The sequence below is a fragment of the Semicossyphus pulcher genome, unplaced genomic scaffold (assembly GCF_022749685.1).
Source record: "Semicossyphus pulcher isolate SPU_LCO1_2020_fin unplaced genomic scaffold, fSemPul1.0.p SCAF_28, whole genome shotgun sequence".
Taxonomy (NCBI): domain Eukaryota; kingdom Metazoa; phylum Chordata; class Actinopteri; order Labriformes; family Labridae; genus Semicossyphus; species Semicossyphus pulcher.
Window position 1 is genome coordinate 5,806,573 of NW_027211702.1, and position 22,632 is coordinate 5,829,204.

At 41.4% G+C, this 22,632-nt stretch overlaps 2 protein-coding genes across 2 annotated transcripts; one reads left to right on the forward strand and one right to left on the reverse strand.

Moving 5' to 3' along the window:
• Nucleotides 1-250: 250 nt before the first annotated feature.
• Nucleotides 251-9,092, reverse strand: dnajc25 (DnaJ (Hsp40) homolog, subfamily C, member 25). The gene is made up of 5 exons (XM_069677214.1): nt 8,725-9,092; nt 6,954-7,106; nt 3,781-4,151; nt 3,602-3,701; nt 251-2,501 (listed from the first exon to the last, which is right to left on the reverse strand). The coding sequence occupies exons 1-5, from the start codon at nt 9,070-9,072 to the stop codon at nt 2,379-2,381; spliced, it is 1,095 nt and encodes a 364-aa protein (XP_069533315.1). The 5' UTR covers nt 9,073-9,092; the 3' UTR covers nt 251-2,378.
• A 7,677-nt stretch (nt 9,093-16,769) lies between these two features.
• LOC138605205 (GTPase IMAP family member 7-like) lies at nt 16,770-17,736 on the forward strand. Its single transcript, XM_069677323.1, is given in 2 exon segments — nt 16,770-16,801; nt 16,918-17,736. Coding segments are annotated over 2 exon segments (831 nt in total). The 5' UTR covers nt 16,770-16,773; the 3' UTR covers nt 17,721-17,736.
• The last annotated feature ends 4,896 nt before the right edge of the window (nt 17,737-22,632 follow it).

Genomic DNA, 22,632 nt, shown 5'->3' on the forward strand with positions numbered 1-22,632 from the left:
TACACTGAGCAACTGTCCAATTAATATTGAAACAAGAATCTTTTATATTGTTCTTAAATATGCACCTAAAGGCTGCAAGCTGCATGTCCAGATTCAAAGCTAGAATGACCTGTACTGTCTCGTTATGCTTGCGGCTTCTATTGTTCGACGTCTTTTGGGAGGACGGGTTTATCTAACGGTCAGTTGGCCCATTCAAGAATAATGACTAGAAAATATATTTTAAAATGTCTTTATTAAAGAAAATTCCTGTGTAGTTACAGCATGACTTTAATGCCGCCCCGACACTAAAATTACAACAAAAAGACCAGTCACGTGTGAAACAATAAATAATTGCTGTAAACAGAAAGCAGCCATCTGAAGTTCTGAAGAGACGGAGTTGAAACCACGACGATGACCTCCCTGTGTGAGAAACATCTGCGGCTCAGCTGCCACTTTGGCTTCAATTTACACAAGACTGTTTGATTTACACAAACGTCTGAACGCGCTCGTCTCTTTTTGCTTCTTTCTGATAGAAAAGCTTCAACAACAAGGATCAGAAGAGACCGGTAATCCCCGGAGGAAACGATCTGTTTAAACCATCTCATTATGGACCAACCAGGTCATCAGTTTGCTTTCTTACATGTTTGAACAACTGACGTGTTCTTCAACAAAGAAACCCACTGTGTCCTCTTACCCAGAGCTGGATGAGATGGATATTAATATGACACTTTCTATGACTACCTTTCTTACCCACGATAAAGATTAAAGTCAACAGCTTCCCGTTTTTTGTGCTAAGCTAAGCTAAACACATCCTGGATGCTAACATCCCTCTTCTTGTCCGACTCTGGGAAACATTTCTAAACCTGGGCCCTATTTTTGTTTACATAGTTAAGAGTCTACATGACTAAAAGGTACAAACGTTTTGGAGTTTCTTCAACAGATTTTTTCAGCCAGCTGTGAAGGCTGCAAGGTAATCCTTCGTGGCAAGTGCAGCCAATCACAGTACGTCCATTTTTTTATACTGACAGGCTCTGATTGTTATTCAAGTATTTAACAATTAAAGAAAGCATCCCTACAGAGCTAAACTTGTTTTGTTGGTCAGATTACCTTTTTAACCAGAAACAGCTGTGAGATCGCGCTCTGCAAAGCCACCAGACTCCATTGAGAAGAACAGTAATTTTACCTCACAGAATGCAGGAGTTGCTGATCTACGTTTGCTTGACTGGTTAGTTTGGTTGTGTTACTGTGTGAGTTTGAGAAATGTTAAGTTCAGATCCAACACAATAAAAGTGCAACACTCAATAACCCCAAAAAATGAACTTATTGAGTCAGTAACAACTCCTGTGTTCTGTGAAGTTAAAGGAGCGACTCTGCCCTGCATTTTACGTAGTCTGGTGGAGGTTTTCCAGGGCCCGTTGGAGAAGCTGATAGCGCCCTCCAAAGGCCCAGAGCCAAATTGCATTTTTTTCCTACCGTAATGCCATCAGCTCCACATAATAGCATAGGACTGATAGGACTGAGGAGGAAAATCGGCGAACTGGCCCTTTAACCAGAAACAGCCGTTACATGTGTCTCTTAAAAGCCACTGGACTCCAATGACAAAAACAGTCATTTTCTGCTGCTTCAGGTTAAATTTGTATTTTTGTCAATGGAGTCTGGTGGCTTTAAAGAGAGCGACGTAACAGCTGTTCCTGGTTTCAAAAAGGTCTGTCTCTGTAGGGATCCTTTCTGTAATGTTGTCAGACACTTCTGAGCCAATCTGAGCCTGTCAGTGACTTTTAGAGGACGTACTTTGATCAGGCCGTGTACCTCTTGGTCATTTAGACCCCAAAACATGGAAAATAGGGCCCAGGTTTAAACATTAGCCTTTTAACAAATGTAACTTTTCTTGAAAAAACAGAATAATACACAGGCCCTGGTTTATTCATCATAAAAGCAGCAAATGCTGAAAGCCTTTAGCTGACTCTCTGAAGCAGCATACAGATGGAGCAGGTGGCGGTCTGATGCTTCGCCCAAGGACACTTTGACAGTACTGTTGCCTGGTTGCCTTCTGGATGCTGGATGTCTTGCAAAAAACATTCACTTGATTTTTCCAGCAGGAGGGAACAAAAAAAAAAAGGAAAATACTAATCGTTAAACTTCATTTAAAATAAAAAGGACTTTTTGTTTGAAAAAAAAAAAGCATAATGTAAAAAATTAGTCAAAAATCTGCAGCTCCAGCTCACAGCTTATTCCACCGTCTCCTTTCTGAGGCCTGATTGCTATGAAAATATCTCTCACTGTATAAACAGGCATAGTTAATCTTTCTGTACAGGCGTTTCTCCACGCAGCACGGCGTGTGTGTGTGCGTGTGTCGGCACTGAGGCAGGTGTGTTTGTCGCAGACGGAGCTCGTGGCCGTCAGTCGTCGATGAACGTCAGCCGGCCCGGGCCCTCGTTCCTCATCCAGCGGCGGTACCTCTTCATCCTCGGGTCGGTCGCCATCTTAACCTTCATCTCCTCCTCCTGCTCCTTTCTGTACACCTGAAAGACAAACACGACCTCGTTTACACTCGCAAAGTCTACAGAGAACAGAGCAGCTGCAGACAGCTGGTCTAAGGTTCCACAGAGCATATTATACATTTAGTTTAATGTACATTTTATCCTTTATGTTTATTTCCAAAGTACCAACAACCGTGTCGTGGCTTCATGTTTTTAGCTGCTCTTGTTAACCTCATGCTGTTTCTCTTCACTAAACTCCACTTATAAAAGTCTTTTACTTTCAAGCTGCAATCAATAAAACTTCCTGAAGAGTTTCAGAATAAAAGCCTACAAAGAAAGCTGGAGCTGAACACTTTTAGTCAGTTATACTGAGGCTGGCATTTCCTGTTTTTGGTGAAATATCTGAAGAAAAAGATGGAAGACGCGACAGCTCCCTAAAGTGAAGACAAACCCTCTCTACCGCCCCCTGCTGACTGGCTGCAGTATAGCTCATAAAGCCCGCCTCCTCCATGTTAACAGATGGGACATGCGTCAAACTATAAAATCAAAATACACGTCAAATACATTTTTCTCAAACATGGTTTCTGTCATTATAGTTAGTTCTTATCATGCTGATTTATGTCCAAGTGTTCATTTTTCTGACAAGTTTACTTTTAATTAGTTATTTGATGCTATACAAAGGGGGTGTGGCCTCATGATTGACAGCTCTGTTGACAAATGGGGCTCCTGCAGCGTTCTGTTCCCGAGTAGCAGAGTAGAGGAGGAACGGCGAGAGGAGACGTAACTAACACTAACACTACAGTCATTGAACTTTCCATAAGCCTGAATATCTGCTTCAGACCGACACAAGAAGCTGTTCTGCTGCAGACTGAGCCCACCTGAGGGCTCCAACAGTTTGCAAACATTTGATTAAAGAATGAGTGTATGGATGGAGGAAACGAGTGAATGCAACTAAAAGGAAGATAACAGACAGATGAGGAAAGCAAAGAGGGAAGACTGGTAGAGCCAATCAGGAGGAAGACGGAGGGACTGTAGAGAGGAGAAATGCAAATAAAAAAACAAAGGTGGGGAAGATAAAGAGAGAGAGAAAGAAGAAGAAAAGAGGAAAAGGAATCTACAGGGAGAGAATTTAAGTTACAAACCTCGTAGTTTTCTTTGATCCAGAGTTTTTTCTCCAGGAAGGTTTGTCTGTTGATTTCATCCAGACTGTCAAACTGAGACTGAGACATCTTCATGTACCTCCTGAGGGTGCAAACAGAGGCTGCTGTGAGCTCAGAGAGATCCTACAACTCTGTATCCAAGACTTCCTGTGAGAACTGACCTGATGATGTAGAGCTTCTCCTCGTCTCCGTACTCCTCCCTGCAGATGGTGAAGCGGTAAATCCAGGACACGTACCAGGCCACGTAGTTTGTCATGTAGTAAGGGAAGAGGACGATCTGACACAGCAGGATGTCCGACAGGTTGGGCTTCTGGTAGCCTCCTTTGATGTCGATCTTTGTTTTGATGATTTCCCGGATCACCTCCTCCTCCTGCTCCCGGATCTCCTCTTTGGAGCGCCGGTTCTTGCCCTTCTCCTTGGTGCGGTTGAGGAGGCCCTGCTGCTTGGCGATCTCCGTGGCCTGTATGCGGTACTTGGGGACGGTCACCAGGTAGTTGATGGCTTCGTTGTAGCTGCTGTGCCAGCTGTAGTACTGCAGGAGAGAGTAAAGTAGGTGGTATGTATACCTGCCTGTCTGCGTCTGTGTAAACAGCATTTTTTTAGCTAACATTACCCCCCGAGACTGTGACAGCAGGATCCGTTTATTTTTTGAGTTGGTTAGAACATAACTTGCCAATAACTGCCTTTTAAGATATGCTGGAAATCCGATCTCCACCACAGCCAGGTTCATGAATCCGGTGAGTTTCAGCGCTTTTTCCCGTCTGGATTAACTTTAGTGCCACTTACAACAAACTTTAATCGAGTCGTCCCTAACTGATGATTAGGGATGCGACGATTAGAGACTTTGGTGGTACAATTATAGTCAGAGGAAAACTCACGGTTTCACGATTATTGTGTATGAATTAAAGTCGAGCTGAAACAGCATTTCGAGAGTATCTAGCTTCCGCATCGTGACGTATTTCCGAGTGAAACAGGACGTGCAGGCGGGACATATCATGAGAGGGATTTGATTTGATCGTTGAGAAGTGGGCGGAGACAGACGTTCTCCACAGCGCAGTAGCTAGCTAACTGACCGAGCGTTCTTGGTGCTCTGCAGCTAAATGTTGCAGATTGATTGGTTGAAATTGGTTGGTTCTAGCCTACGTAAGCACACGGGATATTTCTTTTTTACAGGAAGAAAAAATTATCAAATTTTGATATCAGAATACGAAGAAATGGATTTTCTGTATTTGTTTTGGCCTGTATTGTCAAACAGATGCACAATGTTACCGGGGATGTGATCTAAAAGGATTAAAATGACATTTTTCATCTCACCTCGACTTTAACTTCACAACATTACCAACGTATAAAATCACATGAACATTAATCACAACATTATTTCTGCCTTTTGAAACAGAAATAAAACAGTAATCCAATAATACAGTCCAAAAATCATAAAGATGAACAAACAGTCTCGTTTTAAACGGGAAACCTTTTTGACTTGAACTGTTGACGCCCTTTGAAGAATAAATAATACTTTAGCATGATAATAAAAAAGAGAAGTAAAGTGTTATTGTCATCAACTGTCATCCGTGCTCATCCTTTAGTAATCTATTTCAAATAATTGATCTAATCTTACATGTGGCCGGAGAAAACCCCGACTATAATGTTTGTTTGAAGTTTAAGTCAAAATGATTGAGAACATCTCTCACCGTGTTATTATTTATAAATGAATTGCAATGTTTTAAATCCCATGGTATAGCACTGAAAGTCTACAAGCTCCTGATGTCATGTTAGTGTTTTACACCTGGTATATTCACCTACAATGCTGAGCGTTTACTCCACACGGACGGGAGGAGGAAAGGTTAAACAGCCACTGACTGAAGCCTTTGAGGAGATCGTTTTGTTCTCCATATGGTACGAGCTGCTTCCTGCTGTTACACTGCACTGAAAGCCTCACTTTCATCGCTGCGCCACTGATTGTAAGTGACGTTTATATTTAATTCCCTACCAACTCACAATTATTGTGTTCGGCGTGTAGTGCTGCGTGGTATTCCCTCGTGGTATTCCCGCAGATGCTGCATCAAGTTTGATGTGTTTGACACGTTAGCTGCAACTGCTTTCCGGCAGGTTTTGCAGACGGGGGAGCCATCATCTTGAATAAGTCCCAGGTCATTCTTGGTGTACCTGACATACCTCCACACTGCCGACTTCACTCGTTACTTGCATGCAAACAAAGCTTCTCTGCGTGGTCCCTCTGCCATAGTAAAGCTAGTGTAGCGGACCCTCCACGTCTCTTCATAAGTATGTCACATTAGGCAGGTGCACAACAGGTGTAGTTTTGTTTTTGTTCTGTGCAGTTTGCACCATAAAAAAACATACCGGCCTGTTTTTTGAGAGTGAGAGCAGAAATAACCGGTGTGGCGGAGCCTTTACGATTAAATAAACGTGACCTTTTTGAAGTGCTGTTAGTAGTGAAACCGGTTAATCGCTGCATCCCTACTGATGATCACATGGGATCAGGATTTGTCGACCTGAGCCCTCAGTGAAAACACACAGCCCACTGATTCATATGAATTGATTTAGATCATTAATGCATTGAGGGTGCCAATAAAGAGGTCTGCAGCTGCCCAACAAAAAAGATCATCCTTTGTCACGGTGCAACTCGTGCCACAAGACAGGTCACTGAGTTGGTTAATCAGGTAAATGCAGGCACCTATTCCTGGACAATTACTCTGTGATGACATATTTTATTTTTTAACTCATATTCATGGTGACAAAGGATAACATTTTGGCAGCCATATACATTTCTAAAGTTGTAAAAGCATGACTCAGAGCTTTACAAACACTTTGTAAAGTGTGGGCATCTTATTAACCCTTTAATGCATTGATTTGTTGCTGCATCGTCTTGATTGGTTGGTTTACCATTACCACCATCATGCTTTTGCATGATGATAAAGTCGTGGGACAAATAACCATGTCGTTCACATTGCTAAAATTATTCTTAATATTTTCAACAATATCACTCAGTCCTAATTCATTGATTCTATTGTCAAGTGGGCTCAGTGGCACAGAAGAAGGCACCATTTATTGTTGCTTTTGGTCTTATGGTTAGGGGGTTTATTGCCATCAAAAATATAGAATATAACATAACTTATTTATTTATTTACATACTTGACAGCCAAAAAGATGGAACATGCATGGACCAGGAATCAGGGGTCAGAGGTCTCTGTTTCTGTAAAAACAGATGGACTGTGCTCCAACACAGTGAATCTGCAGACCATTGTGCAAATAGAGAGCGATGTTTTCTGAACCTGTAATTAGTTTTTAATCGTGCTGGAGGCCGCAGTCGTACCTGAAAGATGGAGATGGCACAGATGGTGACGAGGATGACCACCCTGACGTCCACTTTGGGGGTGAGCTGTCGGCGGTAGTAGGCGTAGTAGTGCTGGTAGTACTCCTCAGGATGGTCCAGCATGTAGTCGTAGTCCCGCCGAGTGTCCTCATCCTGCACACAGACAACAAGGCATCATCAGACAAGCATTCTGTTGTAAATGTTGCTTTCAACATGTATAATCTATGTTCTAAGCTTTTTTTGTTTCTTTCTGCTTCATCTCTTTAAAGTTGGAATATTTGTCACACCTGCAGGTTTTTTTAATCCCTCAATTACACTATTTGCTCTTGTCTCAAGCCGTTTGTACACTGCAGTTCTGCCTCAGCGCCATAACGAAGCTCCGCCATCATGCAGCCTTTTCCATTTTCCATTGAATCAAGAAACGCTGGCGTGAAGCCGCCCCAGTGGATCTTTTTACACGTCTTTTTATGGCGTTGTGGAAGCAAAACGTGCATGAGGTGTGAACAAACAGCGTGTGCTTCAAACACACACGGTGCTGTTTCCCCCTGCCGGCTCTGCAGTTTACAGAGACACAGTTTACACAGATGCCTCTGTTACGCCTCTGTTACGCCTCTGTTACGCCTCTGTTACGCCTCTGTTACTACCTCAGAAGCCGGCTCAGATGCGGCACGACTTCGCCCCACCGTTACGCCTTTGTGCGTCTTACATAGAAGGTGGACGTAACAGAGGCGTAATAATTCCACCTGGAACAGCCAGTGTATAAGGGGCTTCAGTTTCCAGGAGCAAAAATTATTGAGAAAGAAATTCTTGTACTGTGAAATTAAAGACATTCTGTCTATGTGGCACTTTCTCATTGGATACAGAAACTTATCCAAACAGTCATTTGAGCATCTGCCAGTACATCAGTCCCACGATTATGCTGACTAATACTGAACTTCCACTTCAGGCTAACCACAAGTCCTGTGCACTTCCTGATCTCATCTCACAGGACGTTTGTGCACAAAGATCAAATTTCAGTACACAAAATTCTGATCAATACACTGGTATTATAAGGCACCACAGATAACATGTAGTGTAAGAATATTTTGGATGTAAGCACAGACTATGAATCTTTAAAGGCGTATTTAATTTAATTTCTTATTTCATAAGTGACAAATCGTGAATCAATTTTACATTATTTTTAAAATATTAAGAATATAATAGACCCAAGATGACACTATGATAGACCTCAAAGCAGTGCCATAAAAAAACAGCTTGGGGATAGGGATGAGTGTATGCTTCACTGGTCACATGACTGAAAGGATAAAATATTAGGACATACAGATTATTTGCTTACAATATATTAATATATTGCTTTGTAATCCTTGTAGTGTATGTATCCCTTTATTTAATTCATCGTATCGTAACATATCTTCAGATTCCTGCCAGTGTACAGCCCTATTATAAGGACACCAAAGCTTATATGGATAAATAACACCATAAAGGCAACATCAGTCCCTCTATGGATATTGTATTACAGGATTTGGACCCACTATAAATACCTTTAGCAGTAATATGAGAGTATTAAGTAGGGAAAAAGTTGTTAACACTTTTACACTGGTCTTATAAGGTTACCTTTCACGAGTATTATAAGAATATCATTGGAGTTCTGAGTTATTATTGGACGCAGTGCATTTGGAACATAAACATCTTATAAAACTAAAAAAGTTGCTGCTGAAACAATTATCTTAGTGAAAACTTCAAAGACTCTCTGACAGACACTTGGACCGACCTTTAACGTCTCGTACGCGGTCACTATGAGCAGAAACTTCTTGTGGGCGGACTCCTGAGTCTCTCCCTCCATGCCAGGCTCTCCCAGCCTGAACCGGTCCGGGTGGTACCGACGGGCCAGCTGCCGGTAAGCCCGGGCGATCTCCGCCTTGGCGGCCTCCCGGTCGACGCCGAGCACATCATAGCAGACCTCTGTGCCGCAGTACAGGCCCTCTACCAGCGCGGAGACCGTCGGAAGGGAGCACACGGAGAACAGGAGCACCACAAGCGGCAACCAGGGCTTTACCGTCCGCGGACACCGAGCAGACCCTCCGCCACCGCCGCGGCACCGCTCCGTGGGCGCAGCCATCTCTGTCCGCTTGCCGCTGCTACTACTGCCAACTCTAGAGCCCAGGCTGTTTGGTCGCACACTGCTGACGTCATCAAGAGACGTCGAGACCAAATGCTGACGAAGCATCAAAGATCGTTTGTTTACATTTTTCCCCCCACACATTTCTTTTACTAACAACATTTAATAAATACCTTTGATTTACAACAGAGAAAAAAATATTTATATTTTTATCAAGGTTAACTATCGATATAATGTTCTGTATAAAAATAACTTCCATATAGCCTACTATTAATGATACGATTAATCAAGCATAAATGTTTTCTATTCATAAATATCCAAGAGACTAAACAAAACATTTATCAACTGTGAGGATATATATATATATTTAGAAATAAAAGTAACCTTAATTGACTTTTGCCAGAAATTCATCATAATTACTTCTAAAATAAATACAATTTAACTGGAACAGAAACTAAAATTCACAATAATTACTATTCAAATTTACTGAAATGATATACATATCTCAGTAAACAATCAAAAATTAACTTTATAAAGCTGTTTCAATCAACCATTGTTAAATACCCATACCAACACAGTAAGTGCAATTCTCTTAAATGGCCACTAGGGGTCAGGTAAACTATATAACCGATCCATTACCTTACCACACATACCTTCATATTAAAATTACTTCAAGTGTACAGGTATAACTGTATTTGATAACATGATCTTCACAGCTCTACTAATACAAGTGTAGAATAGATGAAAGTTTACTTTGTTTCACAGCTTATTCTAATGAATTATTTTATATTCTAGGTCTCCTAATTATATAGAAGCAGGATGTGGAGAGTGACTAGCTGCTAGAACCACTTTAACCGTGAAAAAAACCCTTTAAAACAAAACAAAAACAAAATAACAGAACAAAATGGTGCAGTTTATTTTCACTGACTCCAGAGGAAGTCCATCTTACAAAACTTTCTCTTTTCATAGTTTTAGGCCAAAATCCAGAATTTTACTTCATCTTCTACATGTGCTTCACTCATAAATGACAGGACTTGAAAAAGATATCATCTCCATTAGCAGGAGACTGTCTTGATCCCTTTAGAGGTGTGCAGCTGATAATAATTGAAACACAATCCAGTGAACAAAAAATAACAAAGGAAGTCAAGAATGTTCAAAAATGCAAATAATCAAATAATGTAGCAGAGCCTCTTAACTAGACTGAAGGGCAAACGCAGAGCAAATGGACCGCTAAATACTGGATTTTACATCCTGCAAACTATTATCACCTGAAGGAGAACTGCAGCCAGTAACTTACAGAGTGAACACTGAGACAAAGGTGACATCTGGTGGAGCTTAAGAGACATTACATTTGGGTCAAAACACTCGATATGAGACATAACAGTAAAAAAAAGAAGAAGAAAGACATCTAAATTAATCAAATCTTAATTATGTTGAAAAACTGCAGCTACAGGATACTATTAATTTAAAGATGGACGACATAAAGCTCGACCATGCCAAATCTGACAGCTAAACAATGCAGAATATGTTGCTGAGCAGCTTGTGCTCTCCTGATTGTAAATCACATTTTAGAGGCAGCTACCAGATAAAACTGGTCAGGATGGCTCATTCTTGTTATGGAGCATTTCTTTCTCAATTTCTTTAAATACTGTTTCATATTTGTAACCAACCGCTTTAAGTATAGGTGGTGTTATTTATTACATAAACATGTAATTATCCACGTTATTAAATTTTATGTTTTTCTAGATTCATGCATTTCTATGACTGAAATCAACTTGCTCAAGAACTGAGCGCAATACAATTTCACAACTGTGTAAATATTCCTCCTGTTATTTTATATACCATGTTAAACTTTATCATATACACGGCCATCTGTTAACATAGAGGAGGCGGGCTTTATGACCTATACTGTAGCCAGTCAGCAGGGGGCGATAGAGATGATTTGGCTTCACTTTTAGGAAGCTGTCATGTCGTCCATCTTTTTATACAGTTTATAATAAGTAGCAATGTAATTAGAGCATTAATACAAACAGTTCAAATAATTAAAAAAAAACGTTTTTATCAAATCTGTCACTCAGTGATCGTTCAGTGCACAGTACATATTTAACCTTATTCTGCACTAAGCAGCTCAGGGAGATGCTTCGCTGTTTCGTTGTTTTGCACAATGACAATAAAGACTTGAATATTGAATCTTTATCACAATTCAATTCATTATTACTATATCAATTAATCATTAACTAACCATGATGTACTTTGACTTTATAATTAAACAGTCCAAAAAGGCTTTTAAAAAAGACTAAAGAATGAATATCAAGATTGTTATAAGCACTTTTATGGGAAAAGGAGACATACATTGTATGGCTTTAATATAGTTAAACAGAGTTGAACTAAACTTTAAAAGGTTTAAACATATACTTTTCAACAACTTAAGAAAAAATAATTCTACACATTAAAGAGTACCTGAACCTTTATAAGGTTTCAAACTTTTTAAAGTGTCCATTGTCGGTGTGACTCAGTGGAATGCTTTCTCCCTTAAAGCACTTTGTCATTAGCACATTTGCAGTTCTCTCAGAAGCACATGTAACTAATTTATCTTGCAAATATCCTCTGGTGGGGTGGATTTCACCTGCGAAAAAATTGTTTGCCAATTTGGAATTTTCTTAACAAGCCGTTTGACTTGTTTAGTGTCTTTGGAGAGGTTGTTAAATTGATGGTAACGATAGCTGCACAATTCAACAATTTCCAAGAGAGGACCACGTGATTTAACAAACTGATCCAGATTTCCTTTCAGGTCCTCTCCGTGGGTCAGAAGAACGATTGTGCAGTCCCTGAACCTACAGCCAAGCTTGTTCTCCAGCTTCTCTAATATTCCTACCTCATCATCAGTGAACCTGCCGAGCTGTAGCACAAGTAACACCACACAGCGCCCTGGCTGTAAGTACCTCTTACACTCCTCTACTTGGGCCTTGCAGTTTGGGAGTCCGTCATGGAGGAAGTCCGGAGTGTCGACCACTCTCACTGGTGTCCCATATAGCCTCCCCATTATTTTGACCTCACATCGGGTGGTGACCGGCACGGAGCTGGACTCAGATTTAAAACGTTGACTCGGATCCTGCTGCGAGTTCCCTGCAGCCAGGATGGTGTTTGCAGATGCACTCTTTCCAGTCCCAGTTAGTCCCAGCAGAACGATGCTGAATATGTTGTGTGACACTTCATGGGCGCCGTTCCCTGGAGGATACAGTTTTCAAAATGTAGATGTTTTTGACTAGATAATTAAAACAAACTTTAAAGGTTTATTGGCAAAGGAGTACTGTTAAACACAGATATCGGTATTGAATTTGTCACAGCTTAAATAATAAAGGTGTGTTGTGTCACATCTCTGTCAGCATACCAGTGTGATGCCGAAGTGATGCTCTTTCAGGGGCAGAAAAGGCCTGTTCTGACAAACTCATGGAGTGTTCTCCTGTGAAGATAACATACAAACTGCCATTTATTAAGACACACTCATCAATCCCTTAAAAAAAAAGTATCTTGCACTTTGATAACAGTTTGCTGTGTTGAATTGGTCAAAAGCCTTCTGTAAGACCACTAAACACCTCAAGACTGGATGGGCAAACTACCATGAACCCTTCAACAACATTGGAAGGGTCAAGAGTTTGTCCACCGTTCCAAGGCAAGGAAGGGATCGCTATTGATCCTCCTGAATCTGAGATTCAACAGTTGGATGGAATCTGTATTTTCCCAGCGAGGCTAAGGAGTGTGACATCCTGAAAATTAAAGCACACCCTTAGGTCCCCCTTTTTGAAATGGGAATCAAGTACTAGCCCTGACCTCCGAGCGACAATGAAGTATGTCAGCCAAGACAACCCAGCTATTTTCTACATCTAAGAGCAAATCATATCCATACCCAGGAAGTTGTCACTGAGGAGCTTCTTGTTCATCTCAGAAACCTTTGTCAGGGATATGGTTGGGACTTTCCCCAAATATCCTAATCAGTAGCCTCACTGAATTCTTTCCACATCTGGGTTTTTGCTTCATTTAATGAAGCTAGCCAAGCCCACAAGGCCTTTTTCAACTGAAAGGCCTCCTTCACCAAAGGTGCCCATACGCAGGTTTTAAGATTGTTCTTGATCCAGCCAAGGATTAGCCAGCTCTGGTAACTGAGAGGCCAGCGGTGGTGAATGAGCCTATTCATTCGAGCAGGGCAGCAAGTCATGCATCTAACATAGCAACCCACTGGATATGGATGCCTTATGGACGCTCACCAACAAGCCAAACTTCCAAGTTTGGCTCCAGAAGAGGCCCCCCTTTTCCATGTGAGGTGCTGCAGCTCCTTCTCAACCAATTCCTGTAGGGTCTTTGAATACCTCTTAAGCCCTTTTCCCACTGGTCAAAAAATCCACTAACACCCGCAAATACCGGCCTGTTTTGTTTAGTGGAAAAGGTTACAATCAGCATTCAGACCCGGGTCAAATGACTCTGCAGTATACCCGGCTAATTAAGTTCTGCGACTCCTCGTCATCTCAGCTACAAATTCCGCCCGTCTCCGTCCAAGCAGTGCTTCGACATCATTCCAAATCTGTTGCCGCCGAGTTTGATAAACAGACTGAATGAGTAATAGATACAATAAAGATCTAACCACTGTAACATCTTCACTGTTTACTACCCCCATCTCCGGCGCGTTTGTGACATCAGATGGTGACGCAGCAGAAAAGAGACCGAAAGGAATATACTCTACTGGCAATAGGAAAAGAGACAATCAACATTTATAATAATATATATTCCCGGGTCTGAAAAACCCTCATCAACGCACTAATTTTGTGGGAAAGGGGTATTAGTTTGGTCTCTCCCCTGGTACCTTGGCCTTGGGAGCCCTACCAGGGGCTGTTTTTCCCAAAAACACAGCTCCTGCTTGGCTGGAACCATTTTAAAATGATTTGCAGACAAATTTAGCATGATAGTCTGATAACCACATACAACTCTAAGTAATTAAAACCAAACCTACCTGCTGTCCCATGGTGCAGATGTACATCGTTTCTGAAAGAGTAATCATATTATAGTTGGTGTTAATCATGAGATGATAGGTACAGAGATGAGCGTTACCTAGCTTTGGGGCTAGCTTATGTTCCTCCATGTTTTACAACGTGGGTTTCAGAAATTGGCCTTTAGTTATTTTTATGCTGGAATAATCCTTAACTTGTGAGGGACTCATCATGTGGTCAAAGATGTTATACTGAATCAGTATTTACACCGAGTTTTTGATTGATATTTATATTATAAAATGGATGTTCTTGTAAACAGGTTTATGCTTTAGGACAACTAAACCTAGCATATATAGAAAGTGGAACAGAGAACTGAATGAGTACTTCAAAGGTCAATTCACAAAACACACCCTATAGAGCTGCCTTTTCTGTCATGATCAGGTAAGGTGAAAGAATTTGGCATAGCAAAACGTTTAAATCCAGGCAGATAGATACAAGCAAATGTCATGGGAAAAATAATTATTCAAACATTAAGAAAGCACAAGCCAGCCCTACAGTAGGATCAGCCTTCTGTTGTCAGTATATGGTCAGAAAGGTTGAGGATTTTTTACCTTCTCTTCTCTAAGGCTGTGATTCTTTTCTTCACAACATTTTGACTGTAGTTTCTGTGGTCAAAAAGAAATGGGCGACGCTCAGTGCACCACGTCTTACAGTCATTGGCCACATTTTCAGTGAGCATTACCAACTGGATGTTCTGCTCTCTCAGAGGGCCGAGTGAATTGAAGGTTTTGCCGTCTGGTAACATGACGACTAGGTTTGATGTGATTTCTTCTCCAAAGGTATCCTGAAGTTTCCTGATTTGAGCTATTAGTTCTTCCTCTTGGATGTCTTGTGAGCCTACTGCGAGTATGAATAGATGGGGGCCAGGATGAGACAATGCCATGAAGTCAATAATATGCTGGTCCGGGTGCATATATTCTTCATCAAAGAAACTATAGCTGTTGATGACTTTGAATGAGTTGTTCTCTTGCATGACAACATTGTTTGACATTATAACATGAGGATTATCACCACAGAGAATCTGGTCTTCAATGGTTTTCTTGATCTGCTGTTGCTTTCCAAACAGAGCGATGGTAAACTTCCCCCCATATGCTGTAAAAACATACAAACAGTAATATGTTTTAGTTCAACATCTTTACATAATGATTAAGTTTTGTAGAATTTGGAAGAGGTTCGAGTGGACCATCTACAGATAAGTTAACCTGCTGCTGAAATGCTTCAGGCATTCTTGAGATTCCAACTGTGGATGTGTCAAGCTAGTTGATTGCTAATTAAAGCTAACAGCTAATTTATCTGAAATCCCAGAGTTGCCTTAGAGAGAAAAATAATATATTAAGGCCACTCATGTTCTTTCTGTGTAAAACAGATGCAGCATTTTGTTTCTCATTTCGGCCCCTCCCTAAATGTTTCTGACTCACCTCCGTAACAAAACCACAGACTTTACAGAGCCTTGAGTTTGGCACTTCTACATTTCATTCATGTGGTAGGGAGATGTCAATCACATTTATCCACGCCCTGCTATAATGTAGATTGTTAAAATTAAATGGGACCATATTTTCCAAAATTGACATCACGCTGTATTGAAGAAGACTTAAAACTAGCAATTGAATCCATAAAAATCATCTGGAAAATATTTACTGACGTATTAAACGACAGAAATAGGCTTATTTTTCTATGTTTTCTTCTCTGTTTTCATATAATTTGATGTATTTTTGCCCCCTGCTGGTTAGTAGAACGAATGCTGGTTTAAGGCACTTCCACATTGGCTTCACTTTTGAAACCTTTCCCACTCCTTCTATACCGTCTAAAGTAACAACGGGTAAAATAGATTTATATTGAATATATTGTTGATTGTTGAAAAATCCACTGCACCAACATAATATGCCAAGAAAACCATTTGAGATTATCTGCACATACACATCTTCATAAACATAATGCTCTGCTTTGTTCTTGTTATTATTGGTCACGCGAGGGGTGCGTCAATTTCTTAACAAAAAAAAACATCTTTATAGACAAAGAACAAACATGAAACCCAACAAGCATAGGCGAAGACAAGGGGAGCCTTAATTTAACCAATAAATATAGAACCTAAATTCATATGGTTTAGCTGGATATTTTCTCAGATTTTTAGCTGGACTCATACAATACAGAATATTGAATATGTAAAGAACATATTGTACAACGTACTAACGTGTTCAGCACAACATTTCAGTAACAACCATCTCAGATAACACATTACTATTGTCCCGCAATCCAAATAAAGTACAAAATGTTGGGACATCATTGTGGTGTATTTTACAATATATTTTTATGACCGTAAATATAGGCTTTTTTAAAAGTTGATTAACTGCAAAATTGACAAAGATATTTCAGCTTTATGATCATGTTGTTGTTGATGTTGAGAGTTTTATTTTATAAAGAGAAGAATTAAATGCCACTTACGAGGTGGAGATCTGCCAGAATTCATTTTAGGTGGCAAGCAGAGAGCAGGCTGCAGGTAGGTTTCACTGGAGTCTCTGGATAAGCTTTGAAGACAATCACATTGAATCACTCCGATATAAATTAGGTAGATCCTCCCTGTGGGAGGAGCTCAGAAAACAAAAACTAATGTGAGCTCTGTTTTGTTCATTCACCAACAAGTCGAGAAAGAGAGAGAGAGATGGGAATCTTCTCCTCAATCCCCAAAGGTGAAATTTGAACCTTTTTAATCTTCTTCAGCTTCTTTCATTTAATTTTGGACAACACATGGACAATTTAGGTGTTATTATTCATGTTTTAAGTATTAACAGAATTCCTTTTTCAGGTCCCCCATTGAGGATCGTCATGATCGGGAAAACTGGGGTTGGGAAGAGCGCTGTTGGCAACAATATTGTGGGCAAAAAGGTGTTCAGGTCTTCAGCAGGTGCACAGTCTGTCACAGAGAACTGAGAGAAGGAACGGGCCGGCAGTCGCAGAAAGATCCATGTGGTCGATACACCTGGGATTCTGGACACAGCTAAAAGTGCAGAGAGGATAAAGAATGAGATTGCAAAATGCATTCAGATGTCCTCCCCCGGTCCGCACGTCTTTCTGTTGGTCATCCAGATCGGCAGGTTCACCAAAGAAGAAGAAAACTGTGTAGAAGCCTTGGAGAAAATCTTTGGACCAGAGGCATCTAAATACATGATTGTTCTGTTCACGCGCGGTGATGAGTTGCGAGGCAAAACCATTCTGGAGTACGTGCAAGGTGGCCACCCTAAACTACGAGAGGTGATAAATAGGTGCGGGAACAGATACCATGTCTTCAACAACAAGAAAAGGTGGGACAGGACTCAAGTGGCAGAGCTGGTCAAAATGATTGACAAGGTGGTGGCAGCAAACGGGGGAACGCACTTCAGTGAAGAAATGTACAGAGAGGCGGAGCAGACCCTGCGGCAGGAATCACAGCAGGATGGGAGAGAGACCCCCGCAGGAGAGCAGCAACTCTACAACTTCTCCTTCATGTCCGATCTGCTGCAGAAAGTGATCCTGTTTCAGGCAATATTGTCTGCTGCAGAACAGAATAATGCAAACGACGTGGACACCTCCATTGCCCCCTCTGACTACAGCATGATACCTCTCGAATGATGGAAACTGACTTCAATCCCATTCCACGTCTTTCCATCTGCCAAAGAACTGCTCAAATAGTTCAAAAACTTAGTGTGAGATTCATTAGTTATTACCAGACATAATTAATTCAAAGAAAACACTCAGTGTATTTGTGATTAAACAATAACACAATCAATTGGTCATTGATTTATAACAAACCATTTACAAATCAGTTCTAGTTTTAACGGCCGGTTAACTTTGTATAATGTCCTGTAAGTTGCTTTTTCTCCTTTTACCAATATTTGCAAACTGACTGTCTGGTTTTTGAACTTTTGTTAATACTACAAAATGGAGACCACATATCTTGTTCCTTTTAATATAAGTATCCTTGTTAAATAATTCCTTATCTGTTGTATATAAAGATGGTGACGTGTTCCTTTTCTGTCGTGAAACATTCACACAGCTTTGTCTGTGAGACTAATTAATAAAAAGTCAAAAATATGTTACTGAGTGCTTGATTTAGCTAAATATTTAAACATAGTTTCTATGTACATAAATAAAACAGTGAAAATGAACTACAAAATATGAAATCAACATCTTTTTTTCTTTGCCCTCCCTTACGGGTTTCATCAGAGCTGAAGTTTAAAGGTAAAAGTGTACGTGATTGCTTATCTCCAACTAATCAAGCTTTCTGAAAAAATGAATCAAATTTCAACTTATTATGTAACTAATTGAAAATAAAACTATGCACAGGCGTTTCAATATTCGTCTATGGAATGTTGTTCAGTATCACTAGTGTTATATAAGTGGAAGTTACCTTGATATACCTCTAGTTCCATAAGTATGCATGTACACTTGGCTCCCTGATACAGAGCTTTGCACCACATTAGGTGGTTTCCTTTTGGGCTCAGCAATGGGCCAGCCTAGCATGAAAATATAAGTTTCATATGAGGGCTATGTCTGTCCTCAAAGAAGCTGACTTACATCATAGCAACAACAATTAAAATTTTAAGACCAGAAGCAAGGAATGTGATGGACTCCCAGCTGGGCCCAAATCCTTTCATATAGCTACTCAGAAACAACTGTGCACTTGGCAAATAGAAGCTACGTGGCACCACTGACCTAGGGGTCCCACAGCTAAACCACATGCCTTCAACCTTGAAGCTGAAGGTAAACTAAGAGTGGATGGCAAGGTGCCCACAAAGACAATGCACACAGACAATGAAGTAACAAGGCAATGTCCAAGCCAACATGTACAAGTGGGACTACACAGGCCTAAAGTTTTTATGTGGGCTACAAGTTGGCATAGTCTCGTAGTGAGCTTTTAAGTAGGTTGGTTATGGGGCCCTTGGGGCAACTGAGAAAAATTACATTTATGAGAAATTGTCATACTACTTAGACGGTGAACATGAGTACCGGATGGGTCCAATGTGGGCTATATTCTACCAATATAGGACAGGTAAGGAGCCCACCAAGGGCCCCTCATCAACACATCAGGCATAAATCATGGAAAAACCCGAGAAGAAAAATTAACTATCCAATTTAGATACCACATGGGAGACCGGGGGGCTGCACGGTACAGTGGTTAGCGCGGTCACCTCCCAGCTAAAAGGTTCCCAGGCTCTCCGTGATTGGACAAGTCTCCCCCATTATACCTGACTCATACTGAAACATTCCTGTCATGGGCAAGGACACATTGAGAACAGAGGAAATTACCTGGAGGCATAAAACTTACCGTCATAGGACATTAAAGAACCTGTCAGACAACCAAGCTGAAACTGATGTTTAGGCCAAGAGCTAAGCATTAGGAATAGCTTTGCAATGGTCTCATTAAATCATGATAGTGCTTTCGGTTTGTCACCAATCTGCTGAGAAGTGCAGGAAGACGTGGACAAGCTCACCGCTGCCTCCACACACACCTGCTTCACCTCAGGGAGATTCCTGCTTCAGCCGTGCACGGGCCAAAAACTACTGAGACCGACACAAAGCTCTACATAATGCGCGCTCATTCAGACGCACGCTCTCTAAAAAACAGCAGAAACCGAGACACACTCACACACAGGCAACAAGGAGGTAAATTAATTACCATACTCAAGCATAACTACCTGTGGTACTGACAATCGTGCCCAAAGATATTAAAACACTGTCCAGTTAGTCCCATTACGCAGAGTGTCCATTACGCATGAGAATACAGCCATGTGATTCAGCAGCAACAATAAGTAAATAAACATTTAAAACCTACCTGTCTTTGATGGTCAGCATGCAGAACTTTAATAAACTAAAGATCCTATCCGTCTGGAGACTTAAATAATTAATGCTGTGCCTCGTGTGTAAACGTACACAGCGTGCCTCTTTTCATTTTCGTTTCTGTTGGGCAGTGGGATTGCAGTCGCTTTAACATAAATCCTTTATTCGACATGTATTGCACAGTAACCTGTGTTTTTTCTGCATGTTCAAGCACATAGTGGAAAGAAAAAAGTTGAATATGCCGGTCGGGGTTCGGTTTGTAGAAGACGAATGACTGAAATCAGGGGTTAGTTTAAATCATGGTATGCCGAAAACATGCCTATGAATTATCCAGGTAGTTAAGCCAACCTCTTTTGGCCTTGTGTCTCGGTTTGCGCAGATCGTGCGCCGTGTAACTAGCAAAAGTGCGTCTGACACGTCCTAAATCACTTAGCGCCATGCGCTTTAGTCTGTGCGCCTTCCGCCATCTAAATAGGGCCCGCAGTCTCCAGCAACACACTCCAGGCTTCCTCAAGTTACTTAGCACTCATTTCCCTGTTGGAAGATTTCCTGGGAGGGAGGGTTCAAGCCAAATTTGAGGAAACAAATACCCTTAAAAATACTGAAAAGCTTGAATGAGAATGTTTAAACTAAAATACATTACATAATACATACACATAAGGATCAAAAAGGGAAAATGAACTGCAAACATGTTTCCAAAATGATGCCAACATGGCAGCGACCAGAAAGGACAGCCGTGGAAATCCTAAACATTAGTGTCGAGGGCCAGGTACACAGTGAGAACATTGGAAATAACCTGAAGGCAACATAAAAGCTTGACATCATATGACATTTTCAATAAGTGGTTGAAGAACCTGTCAGACAGCTGGCTTTACTGGGGTCAGGGGCGTTGTAAACCGGGCCTCACGCAAACAGGGGGGCCTTGGCGTGATGATTCCCAGTAGTGTAGAATGGTTTTTGGGTACGTGGAACGTCACCTCTCTGGCGGGTAAAGAACCAGAGCTGGTGTGGGAGGTGGAGCGTTACCAACTAGATACAGTTGGACTAATGTCCTTGCACAGCTCCCGGTATGGAACCAATCTCCTGGAGAGGGGCTGGACTCTCTTTTTCTGGAGTTGCCCAGGGTGAGAGGCGGGTGGGTGTAGGGATACTCACAAGCCCCCGGCTGAGCGCCACTGAGTTGGAGTCTTCCCCGGTGAACGAGAAGGTCGCCTCTCTGTCACAGCAAGTTGCGAAGAGGAAGGCTCTCACTGTGGTTTGTGATCATGCACCAAACAGCAGTTTGGAGTACGCTGCCTTCTTGGAGTCACTGGGCGGGGTCCTGGAAGGGGCCCTGTCTGGGGACTCCATAGTTCTACTGGGGGACTTTAACACTCACGTGGGCAATTCTGGAGAAAACTGGAGGGGGGGTGATTCGGAGGAATGGCCTGCCCGATCTGGCGTCTTGTAATTGGACTTTGGTGCTCGTCATGGATTGGCCATAACAAACACCATGTTCAAACATAGGCTGGTTCATAAGCGTACCTGGTATTAGAACACCCTAAGCTGCAGATCTGCGGATAAGACCACAAAGTCGATCATTGACGTACGTATGTTTTGGACACTTACAAGAGGGGGGCAGGGCTGTCAACTGATCACCACCTGGTGGTGAATTGGATCAGATGGTGGGGGACGCTGCCGGACAGACCTGGTAAACCTAAACGTATAGTTTCAGCACCAGAAAGGACAGCCATGGAAACCCCAAGCATTATTCTCGAGGGCCAGGCACACAGTGAGAACATTGGAAATAACCTGAAGGCAACATAAAAGCTTTAAATCATATGACATTTTTGATAAGCGCCCGTTCCTGGGGGTATTGGGATCACCTTGCATTTTAACCAACTTATGGTATTTGGGTATGTTAATTGTCATGTAACATAAGTGTCCATTCTATATGGAAAATTGTTTGTGAGCATGTCTGTGTGCCGTCCAGTGTGCTGTCTCATGAGGTGTCTTGTCGGACAGTCGGCTTACTGAAAATGAGATGGATGTTTTGGCAGGTAGTAAGCAGGTTCTTGGAATAGCACTGCATCAGTTGCTAATTTTTCTGCCTTATAAAATGCCCTTGGGGCAATAAAGCTTTAATTCATTCATTCAACCAGTTACAACGACTTAGTGGAAACAGAGGCAGAGAAACTTAAAGTTACTGTGAGGAAGCTTAAATAAGAATGTTTTAACTCAAAGTTTCAACAAAAATACACATAAGGATTAAAAAGGGAAAATGAACTGCAAACTTCTTTCCAGAATGGTTTAATGATGCAAGCATGGCAGTGGCAGAAATGACAGCCATGGAAATTCCAAGCATTAGTTTCGAGGGCCAGGCCCAGTGAGAACATTGGAAATAACCTGAAGGCAACATAAAAGCTTGACATTTTCAGTAAGTGGTAGAAGAACCTGTCAGACAGTCGGCTTACTGAAAATGAGATGGATGTTTTGGCAGGTAGTAAGCAGGTTCTTGGAATAGCACGGCATCAGTTGCCACTTTCGGCCATATAAAATGCCCTTGGGGGATAAAGGTTAAACTATTTCAGCGGTCTCAAACTCAATCAGAGAGGGGGCTGAAATTAAAAACTTGGTCTAAGACGAGTGCTGAACAGGGTCAGCATTATTTGGACAACAGACATAAATAAACCATGTTTTTATTCGAGGTATTATGACAAATTAG

Coding starts and splice junctions, on each gene's coding strand:
- dnajc25 (XM_069677214.1), bottom strand. CDS start 9,072: ATGGCTGCGCCCACGGAGCGGTGCCGCGGCGGTGGCGGAGGGTCTGCT. Junction 7,107..8,724: donor CCGCGTACGAGACGTTAAAG/GTCGGTCCAAGT, acceptor GTCTGTGTGCAG/GATGAGGACACTCGGCGGGA. Junction 4,152..6,953: donor GTGCCATCTCCATCTTTCAG/GTACGACTGCGG, acceptor TCTCTCCTGCAG/TACTACAGCTGGCACAGCAG.